Here is a 17,204-nt window from a genome sequence, read left to right on the forward strand (position 1 = left end):
TCTGATCTACTGTGTTTCTGGTTTCTAATTCATTGATTTCTGCTCTAATTTTAATTATTTCTCTTCTAATGCGTGGCTTAGGCGTCATTTGTTGCTTTTTCTCTAGTTCTTTAAGGTGTAGAGTTAGTTGGTGAATTCGGGATTTTTCTATTTTTTTGAGTGAGGCTTGGATGGCTATGTATTTCCCCCTTAGGACCGCCTTTGCAGTATCCCATAGGTTTTGGACCAATATGTTTTCGTTCTCATTGATTTCCATGAATTGTTTAAGTTCTTCTTTGATTTCTTGGTTGACCCAAACATTCTTGAGCAGAGTGGTCTTTAGCTTCCAAGTGTTTGAATTTCTGCCAAATTTTTTCTTGTGATTGAGTTCCAGTTTTAGAGCATTGTGGTCTGAGAATATGCAGGGAATAATCTCAATCTTTTGGTATTGGTTGAGACCTGATTTGTGACCCAGTATATGGTTTATTCTGGAGAAAGTTCCATGTGCGCTCGAGAAGAATGAGTATTCTGTTGTTTTAGGGTGGAATGTTCTGTAAATATCTATGAGGTCCATCTGGTCCAATGTATCATTCAAAGCTCTTGTTTCTTTGTTGATTTTCTGCTTAGATGATCTGTCCATTGCTGAAAGTGGAATATTGAGGTCTCCTACAATTAACATATTGTTATCAATATGACTCTTTATTTTGGTTAACGGTTGGCTTATGTAGATGGCTGCTTCCATGTTGGGGGCATAGATGTTTACAATTGTTAGATCTTCTTGCTGGATAGACCCTTTAAGAATGATATAGTGTCCTTCTGTGTCTCTTATTACAGACTTTAGTTTAAAATCTAATTTGTCTGATATAAGAATTGCTACCCCAGCTTTCTTTTGAGGTCCGCTGGCGTGGAAGATAGATCTCCATCCCTTCACTTTCAGTCTGGATGTATCTTTAGGTTCAAAATGAGTCTCTTGTAGACAGCATATGGATGGGTCCTGTCTTTTTATCCAATCTGCAACCCTGTGCTGTTTTATGGGAGCGTTTAGGCCATTCACGTTGAGAGTGATTATCAAAAGATATGAATTAATTGTCATCATGTTGCCTGTGAAGACGTTGTTTTTATAGATTGTCCCTGTAAATTTCTGTTGTAGATCACTCTTGGGGTCTTTCTCCTTTTATAGAACCCCCCTTAATATTTCTTGCAGGGCCAGCTTAGTGGTCACATATTCTTTCAACTTCTGCCAGTCGTGGAAGCTCTGCATCTCTCCATCCATTCTAAATGAAAGCCTTGCCGGATAAAGTATTCTTGGCTGCATGTTCTTCTCATTTAGTACCCTGAATATGTCTTGCCAGGCCTTTCTGGCTTGTCAGGTCTCTGTGGATAGGTCTGACGTTATTCTGATGTTCCTCCCTCTGTATGTAAGGAATCTCTTCCCCCTAACTGCCCTTAAGATGGTTTCCTTGGTTCTAAGATTTGCAAGTTTTACTATTACATGCCGGGGTGTTGGCCTGTTTTCCTTGATCTTAAGAGGGATCCTCTCTGCCTCTAGGACTCAAATGTTTGTTTCATTCCCCAGATTAGGGAAGTTCTCAGCTACGATTTGCTCAAATACATCTTCTAGTCCTCTCTCTCTCTCCACTCCCTCCGGGATTGCAATGATTCTGACATTGGAACGCCTCATGGTGTCACTTATTTCTCTGATTCTATTTTCATGGATTCTGAGTTGTTTTTCCCTGGCCTCCTCTTTTCCCTTTTTATCTATTATACTGTCTTCCAGATCGCTTATTCTCTCTTCTGTCTCAGTTACCCTAGCTGTTAGATTATCTAGATTGGATTGGATCTCATTGATAGCATTTTTAAGTTCTGCCAATTCACCTTTTATTTCTGCCCTTAGAGACTCTATGTTGCCATTAATTGATTTCTCCATTCTAGCCATTGTCTTCATTGCTAGCCTGAATTCCATCTCCGACATCTTGGTTATATCTGCATCCATTTGTAAATCTGCAGCATAAGTCATAATCTCTGAGTCTTTTCGGTTTTGGGGGCTCCTCCTCCTAGTCATTCTGTTGATGGGTGTTTGAGGGAATGTATAGCGTCGAAATTATTGACCAGAACCCAAGCAAGATGCACCTGTTTTCTTGGGACCTCAGGGTTGCTGGTCTCTTGTTTTCCCAGCCTGTCTTCTGTGGGAGGGGCCTGCTGCACTGTTACTCAGGCAACCCTGTTTGGGCGGAGTTGCCCTGCGCCCCTGTGGTGGGGGATGGGCTCAGTGGGAATCAGTCTTTGGGGCTTTTGTTCTCTGGCGCCTTTCCCTGGCGGCTTTCCGTGTCTCTTCTGCGAGTCAGAGCAGAAGAGACCGTTTCCAACCCTCTGCCTCAGAGCAGAGAGACCTCAGTCTGTTCTTCAGTGAGCTCTCCAGGCCACACCATCTCCGTTTCTGTCTGTGCTGCTATAAACTGCAGTGTCCTGGGTTGTGCGCCCCTCTGCAGTGCTCCCAGTCCTGCCTCCAGGTCGGGGCACGTCTCTGCCCTTTGTGCTTCTAAAACCACCAGCCGCTCCCAGTTTGCGCGCGCGCGTCTCTGCCGCTTGGGGTCCTGTCCTGGGGACTGCAGTTGGCGCGCGCACGACTCCGCCGCTTGGGGTTTCCACCCCGGAGGTTGCCGTTCACTGGCGGGACCCCAGCGCACCGGGTTTCGTCTCGGAGGCTGCAGTTCGCATGCGCGCGACCGTCGCTCCGGGTTTCTGTCTGGGCGGCTGCGGTTTGCGTGCGCGCAACCCCGCTGGTCTGGTTTTCCACCCAGGGGGCTGCCCTAAAGTCCTTTCCCGATGCTACCGGTCTGCGAGTCTGTGCCCCGTCCACAGCGCGCGAGGCTGTGCCCCGTCCACAGCGCGCGAGGCTGTCACTCACCGGCGGTGTAGGATCCCCACGGCCAGGCACCCTCCCGCCGCCGTTTATCCTCCGATATCTGCCCGCAGAATCACGGCTCTCCGCTTCGTACCTCAAAACCAACCGCCTGTGATATTCTGTTTGTAGAGATCCAGATCTTCTTACATCTCAGGCTGGTTTCGTGGGTGCTCAAAGTGGTCTGGTAGATATCCAGCTCAATTCGGGGACCAGTTGAAATAGGGTACCCTACTCCTCCTCCATCTTTCCCCCCTCCTCCCAGCTTGAATTATTTAAATGTAACTGAATGTATTTAAAGTGTCACTGGAATGCTTAAATGACATAGAAACTGAGCTGTTGGCTGGCAGGTGGCAGCTGGGAAGTAAGGTAGCACTTCAAATCATTATCCTTCAGTTAACATTTGAAGAACTGAATTTAAAGGTTATGAAAATGAATTACATGGACAAGTATGGGCTTTACAGAAATTGTGTCCACTCTAGTTCTGATGGTAATAGCCAAGACATCCTTGCTAGATCACTGATAAAACTCACAAGCAGGTGTTGGAAACAAACAAACAAACAAACAAACAAAAACAAAGAAAAACCCACATGTTTTGGTTGTGGTCCCAGTTCTTCTCTTCTTTTGCTACCTTGTTCAGCTATCTATATTGGTCTATTTTCAGGCTATTTTTCCCCCTTTGGGCCAATTCTGTTCTTTTATAGGTCCTTAGGGATGATGAATTATGCAAAGAGTTCTGTTAATCTGCCACTTCTCAAGTTAAATGTTTATCAATTATATTGACTATGCCATTGGCTCTTCCTAATTCACACTCTTAATTATATCAGATGAATTAGGTTTTATGATGCTAATTCTTCAGTATGATTCTTTTTCCTCTGTTGCTATGGTGGAGGAGATTTGTCTAAGCCTCTTGACTATTGACAGGAAAGATTATCTTTAAAGTTAGTTTTACAGGAAAGTTTTTCTTTTTACTCAGCAGTCTTGCTTACATTATTATTTCTTCTTGGGTCATACTATTCATATTCCCACTCCTGGCTGAACAGATGGAGTGAAAAACTATTGCTTTGGAATACTTGTTCTGTGTTATATATAGATTTTAGCACAATGATAAATATATAGGCAACCAATCCAGGAAGTGAGGAAATATATGCAAAAGGAAAACTATTTGCAGGCCAACTGTACTAACCCTTAAAACTGTAGCTTAAAGAAGTGTGATTAAAACACTGAAAAGGAAAGAATACAACCTGATTCAGAGTGAAAATTACTTACCCTTCTAATCCTTAGTTTCCTTATCTATAAAATAGGGTAACAATCCCTGCATCACAGGTGGTTATGAAGATGCCTATGAAAATGCCTAACACTGGCTGCCCATAGAAGATGCTTACAAAATATTTATTTCCTTTTTGTCCTCCCATGCATGTTCACAATCTACAGATAAGCTTTTTCAGCCACTATTATCAAGCTTAGTCTTTGTCAAATGAATGAATCTTCTGACATTACAGATGTAATGTATTCCAGATAACAGAAATATCTGACAGATATTTGTAAGGAAGGGTGCAGTTTAATCTCTTGAGAATACAATATCCCCAAATGAGTATAGAATGAGCAGAAATTTTAGTGAGGAAATATGAGAGAGGGAGGAGCTTCCCCTTAAAATGTCAGCATTATGATCAACAAAATCAATCAATTATGAAATACTTATTGTCTGGCTAGAGGTTTTATGCTAAGGAAGAGAAAAGATAGACATTATTAATGATTGAATCACCATTTTTCCTTAATAGTATTAAGATAATATGAACATAAAATTGTCCATACTTGAATGTTCCACTTTATGTTTAATTCCAATACACTTCTACTTTGAAAAATTTTATTCATTTCCTCTGAGCAAAATTTCTGCCCCTGATCTCTTCCTAGAGCTTCAAAGCCAGATTTCCATTTTCTCACTGGACATATCTGATCTTTCAGAGGCCTTTCAAATGTGCCTAGTTGACCCAGCGAAGTCATTCTCCTTCCAACCTGTATCCCTCAGTGCTCTAGCCCCTGCCACCCCAAGAGATAACCACTCTTCTTCTGTATATTTTTAATAAAGGGTTTGTAATTTCAGAAAGTGATGTACTTTAGTAATAAGTTTGTTTAGAGTAAGAATCACACCTTTTTTAAAGAAAAACTTTTAATTTTGAAATAACTATAGACTAACAAAATTTTGCAAAAATAGTACAGAACAGTCCTGTGTACCCTTCATCCATATTCCCCCAATGGATGTATTTCATGTAACTATAGTGCAAAGCAAAACCAGACATTTGACATTGATAATTTGTGTGTGTACTTCTATGCCATTTGATCAGATGTATAGATTCATGCAACCACCACTACAATCAAAATATTTTAGAACTAGTCCATCACAACTGCACATTACATAACTTATCATAGTCTACTACTATCGTCACTTTACCCGTTCAAATGAATTGTAAAAATATTACCTTATTTTAAGTTTCTTTACCCTCTTCAATTTATGATTGTCCTAAGTACCTCTTCCACATTCCTTCTTCCCTTCCTTCCTTCCTTCCTTCCTTTCAGATTTATTTATTTATTTTAGAGAGAGCATATGCACATGCATATGCAAGTGGGGGGAGATGCAGAGGGAGAGAATCTTCAAGGAGACTCCATGCTGAGCATGGAGCCCCACTTGGGGCTCGATCTCAAGACCCATGAGATCATGACCTGAGCTGAAACCAAGAATCTGAGGCTCAACCAATTGAGCCACTCAGGCACCCCCAAGATTCTTTCTTTTGTCATTTCTTCATTTTGAAAATTTCCTGTAAGCTTTCTTTTGGAGTAGATCTAGTAGCAAGATTCTCTTAATATTTTCTTTTCTCTTTCTTTCTTTCTTTCTTTCTTTCTTTCTTTCTTTCTTTCTCTCTCTCTCTTTTCTTTCTTTCTTTCTTTCTTTCTTTCTTTCTTTCTTTCTTTCTTTCTTTCTTTCTTTCTTTCTTTCTTTCTTTCTTCTTTTTTGTTTTTTGTCTGAGAATGTGTTGATTTCTCTGCCATTCTTGAGGAATATTTTTGTGGATAAAGGATTCTGGATTGACCATTCTTTTCTTTACCCACTTGACAAATGTTGTGACACTTCCATTTGTTTTTTGTGATTTCTGATGGGAAATCTGCTGTCATTTACATTGTTTTTTCCCTACAGGTGAGCTGTCATTTCTCTCTTGCTGCTCTTAAGAATTTTTTCTTTCTTTTTTTTCTTTTTTAGTTTTCAGAAGTTTGATTATGATATGACTTGGTGTAGATTTATTTGATTTATCCTATTCACAGTTAACCCAGCTTTTTAAGTTTGTAAATTTATGTCTTTTGCCAACTTTGGTTAATTTTTAGCCCTTATTTCTTTGAATTCTTGTTTAGCCTCACATTCTCTCCTCTCCTTCTGGGACACAGATGAAATATTAGATATTTTGTTGGAGTCTCAAGTTCTTGAGGCTCTGTTATTATTATTGTTATTATTTTAAAGATTTTATTTATTTGTCAGAGAGAGAGGGAGAGACAGCACAAGCAGGGGGAGCGGCAGGCAGAGGGAGAAGCAGACTCCCTGCTGAGCAAGGAGCCCCATGTGGGGCTCCATCCCAGGACCCTGGATCATGACCTGAGCCGAAGGCAGACACTTAACTGACTAAGCCACCCAGGCATCCCTCTGTTATTATTTTTCAAGTCTGTTCTCACTTTGTTGTTCAGATTGAGTAATTTCTATTCTATCTTCTAATCAAGTTTCCTGATTCTTTTCTCTATCTTCTTCATTGTGCTGTTAAGGCTCTTCCTGTGATTTAAAATTTTTACTTATTGTATTTTTCAGTTCTAAAATTTCCATTTGGTTTTTCTCTATGTCTTCTATTTCTTTCCCGAGACCTGCTATTTCTTTGCTGAGACTTACTATTTTTTTCATTCGTTTGAAGCATGTTTATAACTGCTCACTGAAGTATTTTTATGATGGCTGATTTAATTTTTTTTCAGACAATTCTAACATCTGTGTCATATAGGTGTTGGTGTCTGTTGATTGCCTTTCTCCATTCAAGTTGAGATTTGGTATGACAAGTGATCCTTGTATGCATCCTGGACATTGGGGGTATTATGTTATTGGACTCAGTTTTATTTAAATCTTCTGTTTTAGCAAGTTTTCTGACACTGCCTTGCTGGGGAAAGGAAGATGCCACCTTGTTACATCACGTGGGAACAGAAGTCCGGGTTTACTACTTGGCCTCCATCGAAACTTGGTGGGGCAGGGGTGCCTCATTATACTGCTGAGGGAGAAAGTTCAGGTTGCCCACTAGGCATCTGCTGATACCACTAGGGTGAGAGAGAGCCATTTTATTACTATTCCCTTACTGGCATCATGGGGGAACAGGGATAAAAGTTATGCCTTCCCTACTCGGCTTTCTCTGAACCATTTTGGAGGGGGAGTGGAAACCGAAGCTCCCCACACGGTCTTTGTCAATGGGATGGCCATGGCAAACAGCAGGTTTTTCAGTCCTGGCTGTTGGCTGGGGTAGGTCAGTTATTATCTAAACATTTTTTTCTTACTGGGCTGTCCCTTTCCTGTTCCTTTGGCTAGAGAGAGCAGGCTTTTATTGTCCAAGATTCTTTTATTGTCCAAGATTCTTGGAGGCTTTTATTGTCTTTTTTAATGTAATTTCTTTTTTTTTACTTTTTATTTTATTTTATTTTATTATGTTATGTTAATCACCATACATTATATCATTAGTTTTTGATGTAGTGTTCCATGATTCATTATTTGCATATAACACCCAGTGCTCCATTCAGTATGTGTCCTCTTTAATACCCATCACCAGGCTAACCCATCCCCCCACACCCCTCCCCTCTAGAACCCTCAGTTTGTTTCTCAGAGTCTCTCATGGTTCGTCTCCCCCTCCGATTTCCCCTTATTGTCTTTTCTTACTGGCATTTACAGTTTAACAACTTCTCCAGCATCCAGGATAGGCTATACCAGGAGGAAGAAAACACAGGGAACTCACTGCTGTCATTCCTCAGCTCCCAAGATCTCCAGCCAGTCTGCCCACTTTTTCTCCACCTTTCAGTCTTCTTATGCAGGTTTTATGTATAATGTCCAGAGTTTTTAGCTGATCTTAGTGGGGAGGAATAGAGATAAGTGGATCTACCCCATTTCATGCCAGAAACGGAAATGATCATGCATTTTTAATTTATTTTTTACTCCAGTTTGCAGGTGAGAGCATAGGAAAGATGATGAAAACAAACAAAAAAACTCCACCTGATTACTTTTCATTTTGTTCTTTTTCATCTTACCTGATTTTCCAAGATCCACTTTTCTTTACTTTTATCCACATGTCTACTTCGGCTCTTGTCTGCATATACCATGTTTGGGAACCTAATAAAGAGTTCAAGGGACTGGGATGGGGTGGGAGATATGATTATGGAGGGACCCAACACCAGAATAACAACTTTGAATTTTTGGCTCTGGAGAACAATTTGAAGTATTTAATTAACAATGATGATGATTAGGTGATTTGTCCAAACATATAGTGAATGTGAGGTATGGAAGCAGAAGAGTTACTGGAAGTTGGGGCAAAGTAGAACTATGTTGTATGGAACTGTGTAGATGACAAAAGAGGATGGGACCAGTGAAGCCTGACCATCCCCTGGGGCTCACCCTCAGGGGCTGCTTCCAGCTCATCCACCTGTTTCTAGGTAGATCCAGCAGGACAGTCTTTCCTCAAGTTTGTTGAACTAGCATTTGCTGCACATCTAATATGTTCAAGACTCCGTAGAGTTAGATAAAAGGACATCTGAGATGTGATTCTTGTTCTCAAAATCATATAGTATGGAAGCTTCCCATTTTGTGGATTCTTTTTTCAAATTATTTATCTCCTATACTTCACATGCCCTTTCAGAGAGCAATTTTACCAGAGAGAGGGAGCATTAAAAAACAAAATAAAATGAAACAAAACACAGAGAGAAAAGCTTTCCCCATCACAGCCTGAAGTAGCTCCAGGGGCAAGCATTAACCTGACTTCTAAGATAGTGCAAGGTGTGCCCAGGTACCCTCCCAGTCATTGGGTGGCTTCCCTGGCACACTCCACACATGTGACAGTGCTCAGGGAGAAGCCAGGCAGCTTGTGACAGCTTTTCCAGTTGAAGAACATCTGGCTTAGCAGGCAGCAGCTGGCAGAGACAAAGCTCAGCTGATTGTGATCTTTAGCTTACCTGGGCAGTGACACATTCAGGCCTGCAGGAGGTGACAGTTTCAGAGGCAGGGTATGATGTCCAGGAGAAATGTCCTCAAAATCCTCTGCATTGGGCTGTCTCTGGTTATTGCCACCGATGTCCTCCTGGTATTTTATATATTTTATATACCTGGTATTTTATACCTGGTATTTTATACCAGGAGGACATTACAAAAGTTGGTTTGGGGAAATCTCCAAAAGCAGCTTCATTTGCCTTCGTCTGAAAGGAACAAGACAGTGATAAAGAGACTCTCTCATGTGGAGGTGGATTTGCGGCATCTGAGTAAGTTTATAATATCAACTTGGAGGGATGGTGTGTGTGTGTGTGTGTGTGTGTGTGTGTGTGTGTTTAGGGACACTTAGAAAAAAGGGGCATGGAAGAAATAATGAATGAGAGATCACATTCTTTTTCTCAGTTGCTCAATTAAGCATCTGATATTGAATTCTATCCCTCCAAATGGGAGGTAAGTGAGAATTAGTGGGAATCAGAGCAAACAGTTGAGGGGAGTGGAGCAGGATGTGTCTATGTGAGTGGTGTGTGGGTACACTTGAACACATACATGATCACAGGTACATGCATGTAGGCAGGAAGATTGAGGCTCAGTATAAAAACCCCTGAGAGGGCAAGAGCTGTTAAACAGAGGTGACAAACTCTGGGGCAAAGGCCTCCCTTCCAGGTTGCTGTGAGTTCCCATCAGGAATTAATGGGGACTTGTTAGAGGACCCAAGATTGAACCCTGACATGGCCATGATCAACAAGTGCTTATCTCTCTCAGCCATAGACTCTGGATCTGTAAATGGAGATGAGAGGTTACCTGCTGGATCTCATACAGTTGTGAAATATATGCAGAAAATGTTCTGTAGACTGATGTGTATCACATTTTAAACTCTCTCTTTTTAAGTTGAGGTATAACTGACACCTAACATTATGTTAGTTTCAGGTATACAGCATAATGTTTCAATATTTGTATATATTGTGAAATGATCACCATAATAAGTCTAGTTAACATGCATCATCCAGGGGCGGAGCAAGATGGCGGAGGAGTAGGAGACCTGGATTTCGTCTCCTCTCAGGAATTCAGCTGGATAGGGATCAAACCATTCAGAACACCTACAAACTCAACAGGAGATCGAAGAAAAGAATAGCAACAACTCTCTGAACAGAAAAGCGACCACTTTCTGGAAGGTAGGACGTGCGGAGAAGTGAATCCGAGGCGACATTCGGGAGGATAGACAGCGGGGGAGGGGCCTCCGTCGGCCGCTTCTGGCAAGTGATAGAGCCGCGGAGCACAAAATCGGAACTTTTAGAAGTCTGCTCTGCTGAGGGACGTCACTCCAGTGGCTAAGCAGGGGGTGGAACCCTCGTGGGACAGTGTGGTCTCAGGACCCTCAGGGTCACAGAAAGACCGGGGGTGCCTGAGTGTGGCAGAGCTCCCAGGTATCTGAGCAGGGAAGCCGGCTGCAGAAACAGAGCCCAGGTGCGGGCTCTCAGCTCGGGGTTGCCATAAACCGTGATCCGCGGCACAGTCGGGCCACTGCTCCTCCAGCAGGGACCCGACAAGCGGCAGATCCAGGAAGACTCCCCTTCCTCCCCCAGGAGGAGCAGCGCGGGAGCGCACCGCAGGGATCTGCTGGGTTTGGAGACTCCACCCGGGGTCGGGTGCCAGAGATAGAAACACGCAGTCACAGGCCGGGTGAGCACGGAGTGCGGCCGGAGACCGGGGAGACGGGAGTGACTGACTGCTTTTCTCTGGGGTCGCACTGAGGAGTGGGGCCCCGAGTTCTCGGCTCCTCCGGGGCGGAGATTGGGAGGCCCCCGTTTTCACTTTCGGCCTCCAAAGCTGTAGGGAAAGCTTGCAGGGAACAAAAGCTCCCGAGAGCAAACCGGAGCAGATTACTTAGCCCAGACTGGGCAAGGGTGGGGCAATTCCGCCTCCAGCAAAGACATTTGGGAACCACGGCAACAGGCCCCTCCCCCAGAAGATCAGCAAGAACAGCCAGCCAAGACCAAGTTTACCAATCAATGAGAACGGCAGAACTCCAGCGCTAGGGGAATACTGCACATAGAATTCATGGCTTTTTTACCATGATTCTTTAGTCTTTCAAAGTTAATTATTTTTTTTAACTGTCTTTTTTTCTTTCTTTTTTTTTTTTTTTAAATTTTTCTTTTTCCCTTTTTCAACCAACATCTTATCAATCCCTTTTTTAAAAAACATTTTTATTTTTCATTTTTAGAGTCATATTCTATCCCTTCATAGTAGTTACCCGTATTTTTGGCATATATATATAAGTTGTTCTCTCTTTAAAATTTTGAGATAGTTTCTTCTAACAGATCAAATATACTCTAAATCTCTAGTGTATGTTTTTTTTCTACTCCCCTGCCTGATCACATTCTCTCCCTTTTTTTTCCTTTTTTTTCTTTTTTTTTTTAAATCCTCTTCTTTCTTTTTTCAAACAACTTATCAATTCCTTTTATAAAATTTTTTGTAATTTCCATCTTTACAGTCATATTCCATCCCTTCATCATATTTACCCTTATTTTTGTACATATATAAGTTTTTCTTTCTTTAAAATTTTGGGAGGCACTTTCTTTTAACAGACCAAAATACACCCAAAATCTAGTGTGTGGCACTGATCTATAAACCAGCCTGATCATATTTGATCACATTCTGTTTTTGTTTTGTTTTGTTTTGCTCTGTTTTTGTTTATTTTTATCTTTATCTTTTTTCTTTTTTTCTTTTTCTTTTTTCTCTCTTTCCCTTTCTTTTCCCACTGCTTCAGGTCTTTTCTGATTTGTTTAGAGTATATTTTCTGGGGACGTTGTTACCCTGCTAGCATTTTGTTCTCTCATTAATCTATTCTCCTCTGCACAAAATGACAAGATGGAAAAAATTACCTCAACAAAAAGAACAAGAGGTAGTACCGACTGCCAGGGACCTACTCAATACGGACATTAGTACGATGTCAGATCTAGAGTTCAGATTCACCACTTTAAAGATACTAGCTGGGCTTGAAAAAAGCATGGAAGTTATTAGAGAAACCCTTTCTGGAGAAGTAAAAGAACTAAAATCTAACCAAGTAGAAATCAAAAAGGCTATTAATGAGGTGCAATCAAATATGGGGGTGCTAACTGCTAGGATAAATGAGGCAGAAGAGAGAATCAGTGAGATAGAAGACCAAATGATGGAAAATAAAGAAGCTGAGAAAAAAAGAGATAAACAACTACTGGATCATGAGGGCAGAATTCAAGAGATACATGATACCATAAGACGAAACAACATTAGAATAATTGGGATCCCAGAAGAAGAAGAAAGAGAGAGAGGTGCAGAAGGTATAATGGAGCAAATTATAGCAGAGAACTTCCCTAATTTGGGGAAGGAAACAGGCATCAAAATCCAGGAAGCACAGAGAAGTCCTCTCAAAATCAATAAAAATAGGTCAACACCCTGACATCTAATAGTAAAACGAGTCTCAGAGACAAAGAGAAAATCCTGAAAGCAGCTCGGGAGAAGAGATCTGTAACCTACAATGGTAGAAACATTAGATTGGCAACAGACGTATCCACAGAGACCTGGCAGGCCAGAAAGGACTGGCAGGACATATTCAGAGCACTAAATGAGAAAAATATGCAGCCAAGAATACTATATCCAGCTAGGCTGTCATTGAAAATTGAAGGAGAGATAAAAAGCTTCCAGGATAAACAAAAACTAAAGGAATTTGCAAACACGAAACCAGCCCTACAAGAAATATTGAAAGGGGTCCTCTAAGCAAAGAGAGAGCCTAAAAGTAACATAGACCAGAAAGGAACACAGACAATATACAGTAACAGTCACCTTACAGGCAATACAATGGCACTAAATTCCTATCTTTCAATAGTTACCCTGAATGTAAATGGGCTAAATGCCCCAATCAAAAGACATAGGCTATCAGATTGGATTAAAAAACAAGACCCATCGATATGCTGTCTGCAAGAGACTCATTTTAGAACCAAAGACACCTCCAGATTGAAAGTGAGGGGGTGGAAAAGCATTTACCATGCTAATGGACACCAAAAGAAAGCTGGGGTGGCAATCCTTATATCAGACAAATTAGATTTTAAACCAAAGACTATAATAAGAGATGAGGAAGGACACTATATCCTACTTAAAGGGTCTATCCAACAAGAAGATCTAACAATTGTAAATATCTATGCCCCTAACATGGGAGCAGCCAATTATATAAGGCAATTAATAACAAAAGCAAAGAAACACATCGACAACAATACAATAATAGTGGGGGACTTTAACACCCCCCTCACTGAAATGGACAGATCATCTAAGCAAAAGATCAACAAGGAAATAAAGACTTTAAATGACACACTGGACCAAATGGACTTCACAGACATATTCAGAACATTCCATCCCAAAGCCACAGAATACACATTCTTCTCTAGTGCCCATGGAACATTCTCCAGAATCGATCACATCCTAGGTCATAAATCAGGTCTCAACTGGTACCAAAAGATTGGGATCATTCCCTGCCTATTTTCAGACCACAATGCTTTGAAACTAGAACTCAATCACAAGAGGAAAGTCAGAAAGAACTCAAATACATGGAGGCTAAAGAGCATCCTACTGAAGAATGAATGGGTCAACCAGGAAATTAAAGAAGAATTAAAAAAATTCATGGAAACCAATGAAAATGAAAACACAACTATTCAAAATCTTTGGGATGCAGCAAAGGCAGCCCTAAGAGGAAAGTATATAGCAATACAAGCCTTTCTCAAGAAACAAGAAAGGTCTCAAGTATACAAACTAACCCTACACCTAAAGGAGCTGGAGAAAGAACAGCAAATAAAGCCTAAACCGAGCAGAAGAAGAGAAATAATAAAGAGCAGAGCAGAAATCAATGAAATAGAAACTAAAAGAACAGTAGAACAGATCAACGAAACAAGGAGCTGGTTCTTTGAAAGAATTAACAAGATTGATAAACCCCTGGCCAGACTTATCAAAAAGAAAAGAGAAATGACCCAAATCAACAAAATCGTGAATGAAAGAGGAGAGATCACAACCAACACCAAAGAAATACAAACAATTATAAGAACATATTATGAGCAACTCTATGCCAGCAAATTCGATAACCTGGAAGAAATGGATGCATTTCTAGAGATGTATCAACTACCAAAACTGAACCAGGAAGAAACAGAAGACCTGAACAGACCTATAACCACTAAGGAAATTGAAGCAGTCATCAAAAATCTCCCAAAACACAAAAGCCCAGGGCCAGATGGTTTCCCAGGGGAATTCTACCAAACATTTCAAGAAGAATTAATACCTATCCTTCTGAAACTGTTCCAAAAAATAGAAATGGCAGGAAAACTTCCAAACTCATTTTATGAGGCCACCATTGCCTTGATCCCCAAACCAAAGACCCCATCAAAAAGGAGAATTACCGACCAATATCCTTGATATACATGGATGCAAAAATTCTCACCAAAATACTAGCCAGTAGGATCCAACAGTACATTAAAAGGATTATTCACCACGACCAAGTGGGATTTATCCCTGGGCTGCAAGGTTGGTTCAACATCCGTAAATCAATCAACGTGATACAATACATTAACAAAAGAAAGAACAAGACTCATATGATCCTCTCAATAGATGCAGAAAAAGCATTTGACAAAGTACAGCATCCTTTCTTGATCAAAACTCTTCAGAGTATAGGCATAGAGGGTACGTACCTCAATATCATAAAAGCCATCTATGAAAAACCTACAGCGAATATCATTCTCAATGGGGAAAACCTGAGAGCTTTTCCCCTAAGGTCAGGAACGCGGCAGGGATGTCCACTATCACCACTGCTATTCAACATAGTATTGGAAGTCCTAGCCACAGCAATCAGACAACAAAAAGAAATCAAAGGCATCCAAATCAGCAAAGGAGAAGTCAAACTCTCACTCTGCAGATAATATGATACTTTATGTGGAAAATCCCAAAGACTCCACCCCAAAACTGCTAGAACTCATACAGGAATTCAGTCAAGTGGCAGGATATAAAATCAATGCACAGAAGTCAGTGGCATCCCTATACACCAACAACAAGACAGAAGAAAGAGAAATTAAGGAGTCGATCCCATTTACACTTGCACCCAAAACCATAAGATACCTAGGAATAAATCTAACCAAAGAGGCAAAGGATCTGTACTCAGAAAACTATAAAATACTCATGAAAGAAATTGAGGAAGACACAAAGAAATGGAAAAACGTTCCATGCTCATGGATTGGAAGAACAAATATTGTGAAGATGTCAATGCTACCTAGAGCAATCTACACTTTCGATGCAATCCCCATCAAAATACCATCCACTTTTTTCAAAGAAATGGAACAAATAATCCTAAAATTTGTATGGAACCAGAAAAGACCCCGCATAGCCAGAGGAATGTTGAAAAAGAAAAGCAAAGCTGGCGGCATCACAATTCCGGACTTCCAGCTCTACTACAAAGCTGTCATCATCAAGACAGTATGGTCCTGGCACAAAAACAGACACAGAGATCAATGGAACAGAATAGAGAGCCCAGAAATGGACCCTCAACTCTATGGTCAACTAATCTTTGACAAAGCAGGAAAGAATGTCCAATGGAAAAAAGACAGTCTCTTCAACAAATGGTGTTGGGAAAATTGGACAGCCACATGCAGAAGAATGAAACTGGACCATTTCCTTACACCACACACAAAAATAGACTCCAAATGGTTGAAAGACCTCAATGTGAGACAGGAGTTCATCAAAATCCTAAAGGAGAACACAGGCAGCAACCTCTTCGACCTCAGCCGCAGCAACTTCTTCCTAGAAACATCGCCAAAGGCAAGGGAAGCAAGGGCAAAAGTGAACTATTGGGAGTTCATCAAGATAAAAAGCTTTTGCAAAGCAAAGGAAACAGTCAACAAAACCAAAAGACAACCGACAGAATGGGAGAAGATATTTGCAAATGACATATCAGATAAAGGGCTAGTATCCAAAATCTATAAAGAACTCATCAAACTCAACACCCAACGAAAAAAGAATCCTATCAAGAAATGGGCAGAAGACATGAACAGACATTTTTCCAAAGAAGACATCCAAATGGCCAACAGACACATGAAAAAGTGCTCAATATCGCTCGGCATCAGGGAAATCCAAATCAAAACCTCAATGAGATACCACCTCACACCAGTCAGAATGGCTAAAATTAACAAGTCAGGAAATGACAGATGTTGGCGGGGATGCGGAGAAAGGGGAACCCTCCTACACTGTTGGTGGGAATGCAAGCTGGTGCAGCCACTCTGGAAAACAGTATGGAGGTTCCTCAAACAGTTGAAAATAGAGCTACCATATGATCCAGCAATTGCACTACTGGGTATTTACCCCAAAGATACAAAAGTAGGGATCCGAAAGGGTATGTGCACCCCGATGTTTATAGCAGCAATGTCCACAAGAGCCAAACTGTGGAAGGAGCCAAGATGTCCATCAACAGATGAATGGATAAAGAAGATGTGGTATATATATAGAATGGAATATTATGCAGCCATCAAAAGGAATGAGATCTTGCCATTTGCAACGACGTGGATGGAACTGGAGGGTATTATGCTGAGCGAAATAAGTCAAACAGAGAAAGACATGTATCATATGACCTCACTGATATGAGGAATTCTTAATCTCAGGAAACAAACTGAGGGTTGCTGGAGTGGGGGGTGGGGTGGGAAGGATGGGGTGACTGGGTGATGGACACTGGGGAGGGTATGTGCTCTGGTAAGCGCTGTGAATTGTGCAAGACTGTTGAATCTCAGATCTGTACCTCTGAAACAAATAATGCAATATATGTTAAGAAAGAAAAAAAGAAGAAGAAGAATGTAGCAGGAGGGGAAGAATGAAGGGGGGGAATTCGGAGGGGTAGACGAACCATGAGAGACGATGGACTCTGAAAAACAAACTGAGGGTTCTAGAGGGGAGGGGGGTGGGAGGATGGGTTAGCCTGATGATGAGTATTGAGGAGGGCACGTTCTGCATGGAGTACTGGGTGTTATGCACAAACAATGAATCATGGAACACTATATC

The 17,204-nt window shown here is 41.2% G+C and overlaps 1 protein-coding gene across 1 annotated transcript in view; it reads left to right on the plus strand.

Annotated features, from left to right (window-relative positions):
- The first annotated feature begins 9,168 nt into the window (after window positions 1-9,168).
- The window catches only part of GALNT8 (polypeptide N-acetylgalactosaminyltransferase 8), a 50,963-nt gene continuing 42,927 nt past the window's right edge, over window positions 9,169-17,204 (plus strand). The window contains exon 1 of the mRNA XM_032390747.1: window positions 9,169-9,418. Within this exon, the coding sequence (XP_032246638.1) occupies window positions 9,169-9,418 (250 nt within the window). The remainder of the gene's footprint in view (window positions 9,419-17,204) is intronic.

This window comes from Phoca vitulina, unplaced genomic scaffold (assembly GCF_004348235.1).
Source record: "Phoca vitulina isolate PV1807 unplaced genomic scaffold, GSC_HSeal_1.0 scaffold59, whole genome shotgun sequence".
NCBI lineage: Eukaryota > Metazoa > Chordata > Mammalia > Carnivora > Phocidae > Phoca > Phoca vitulina.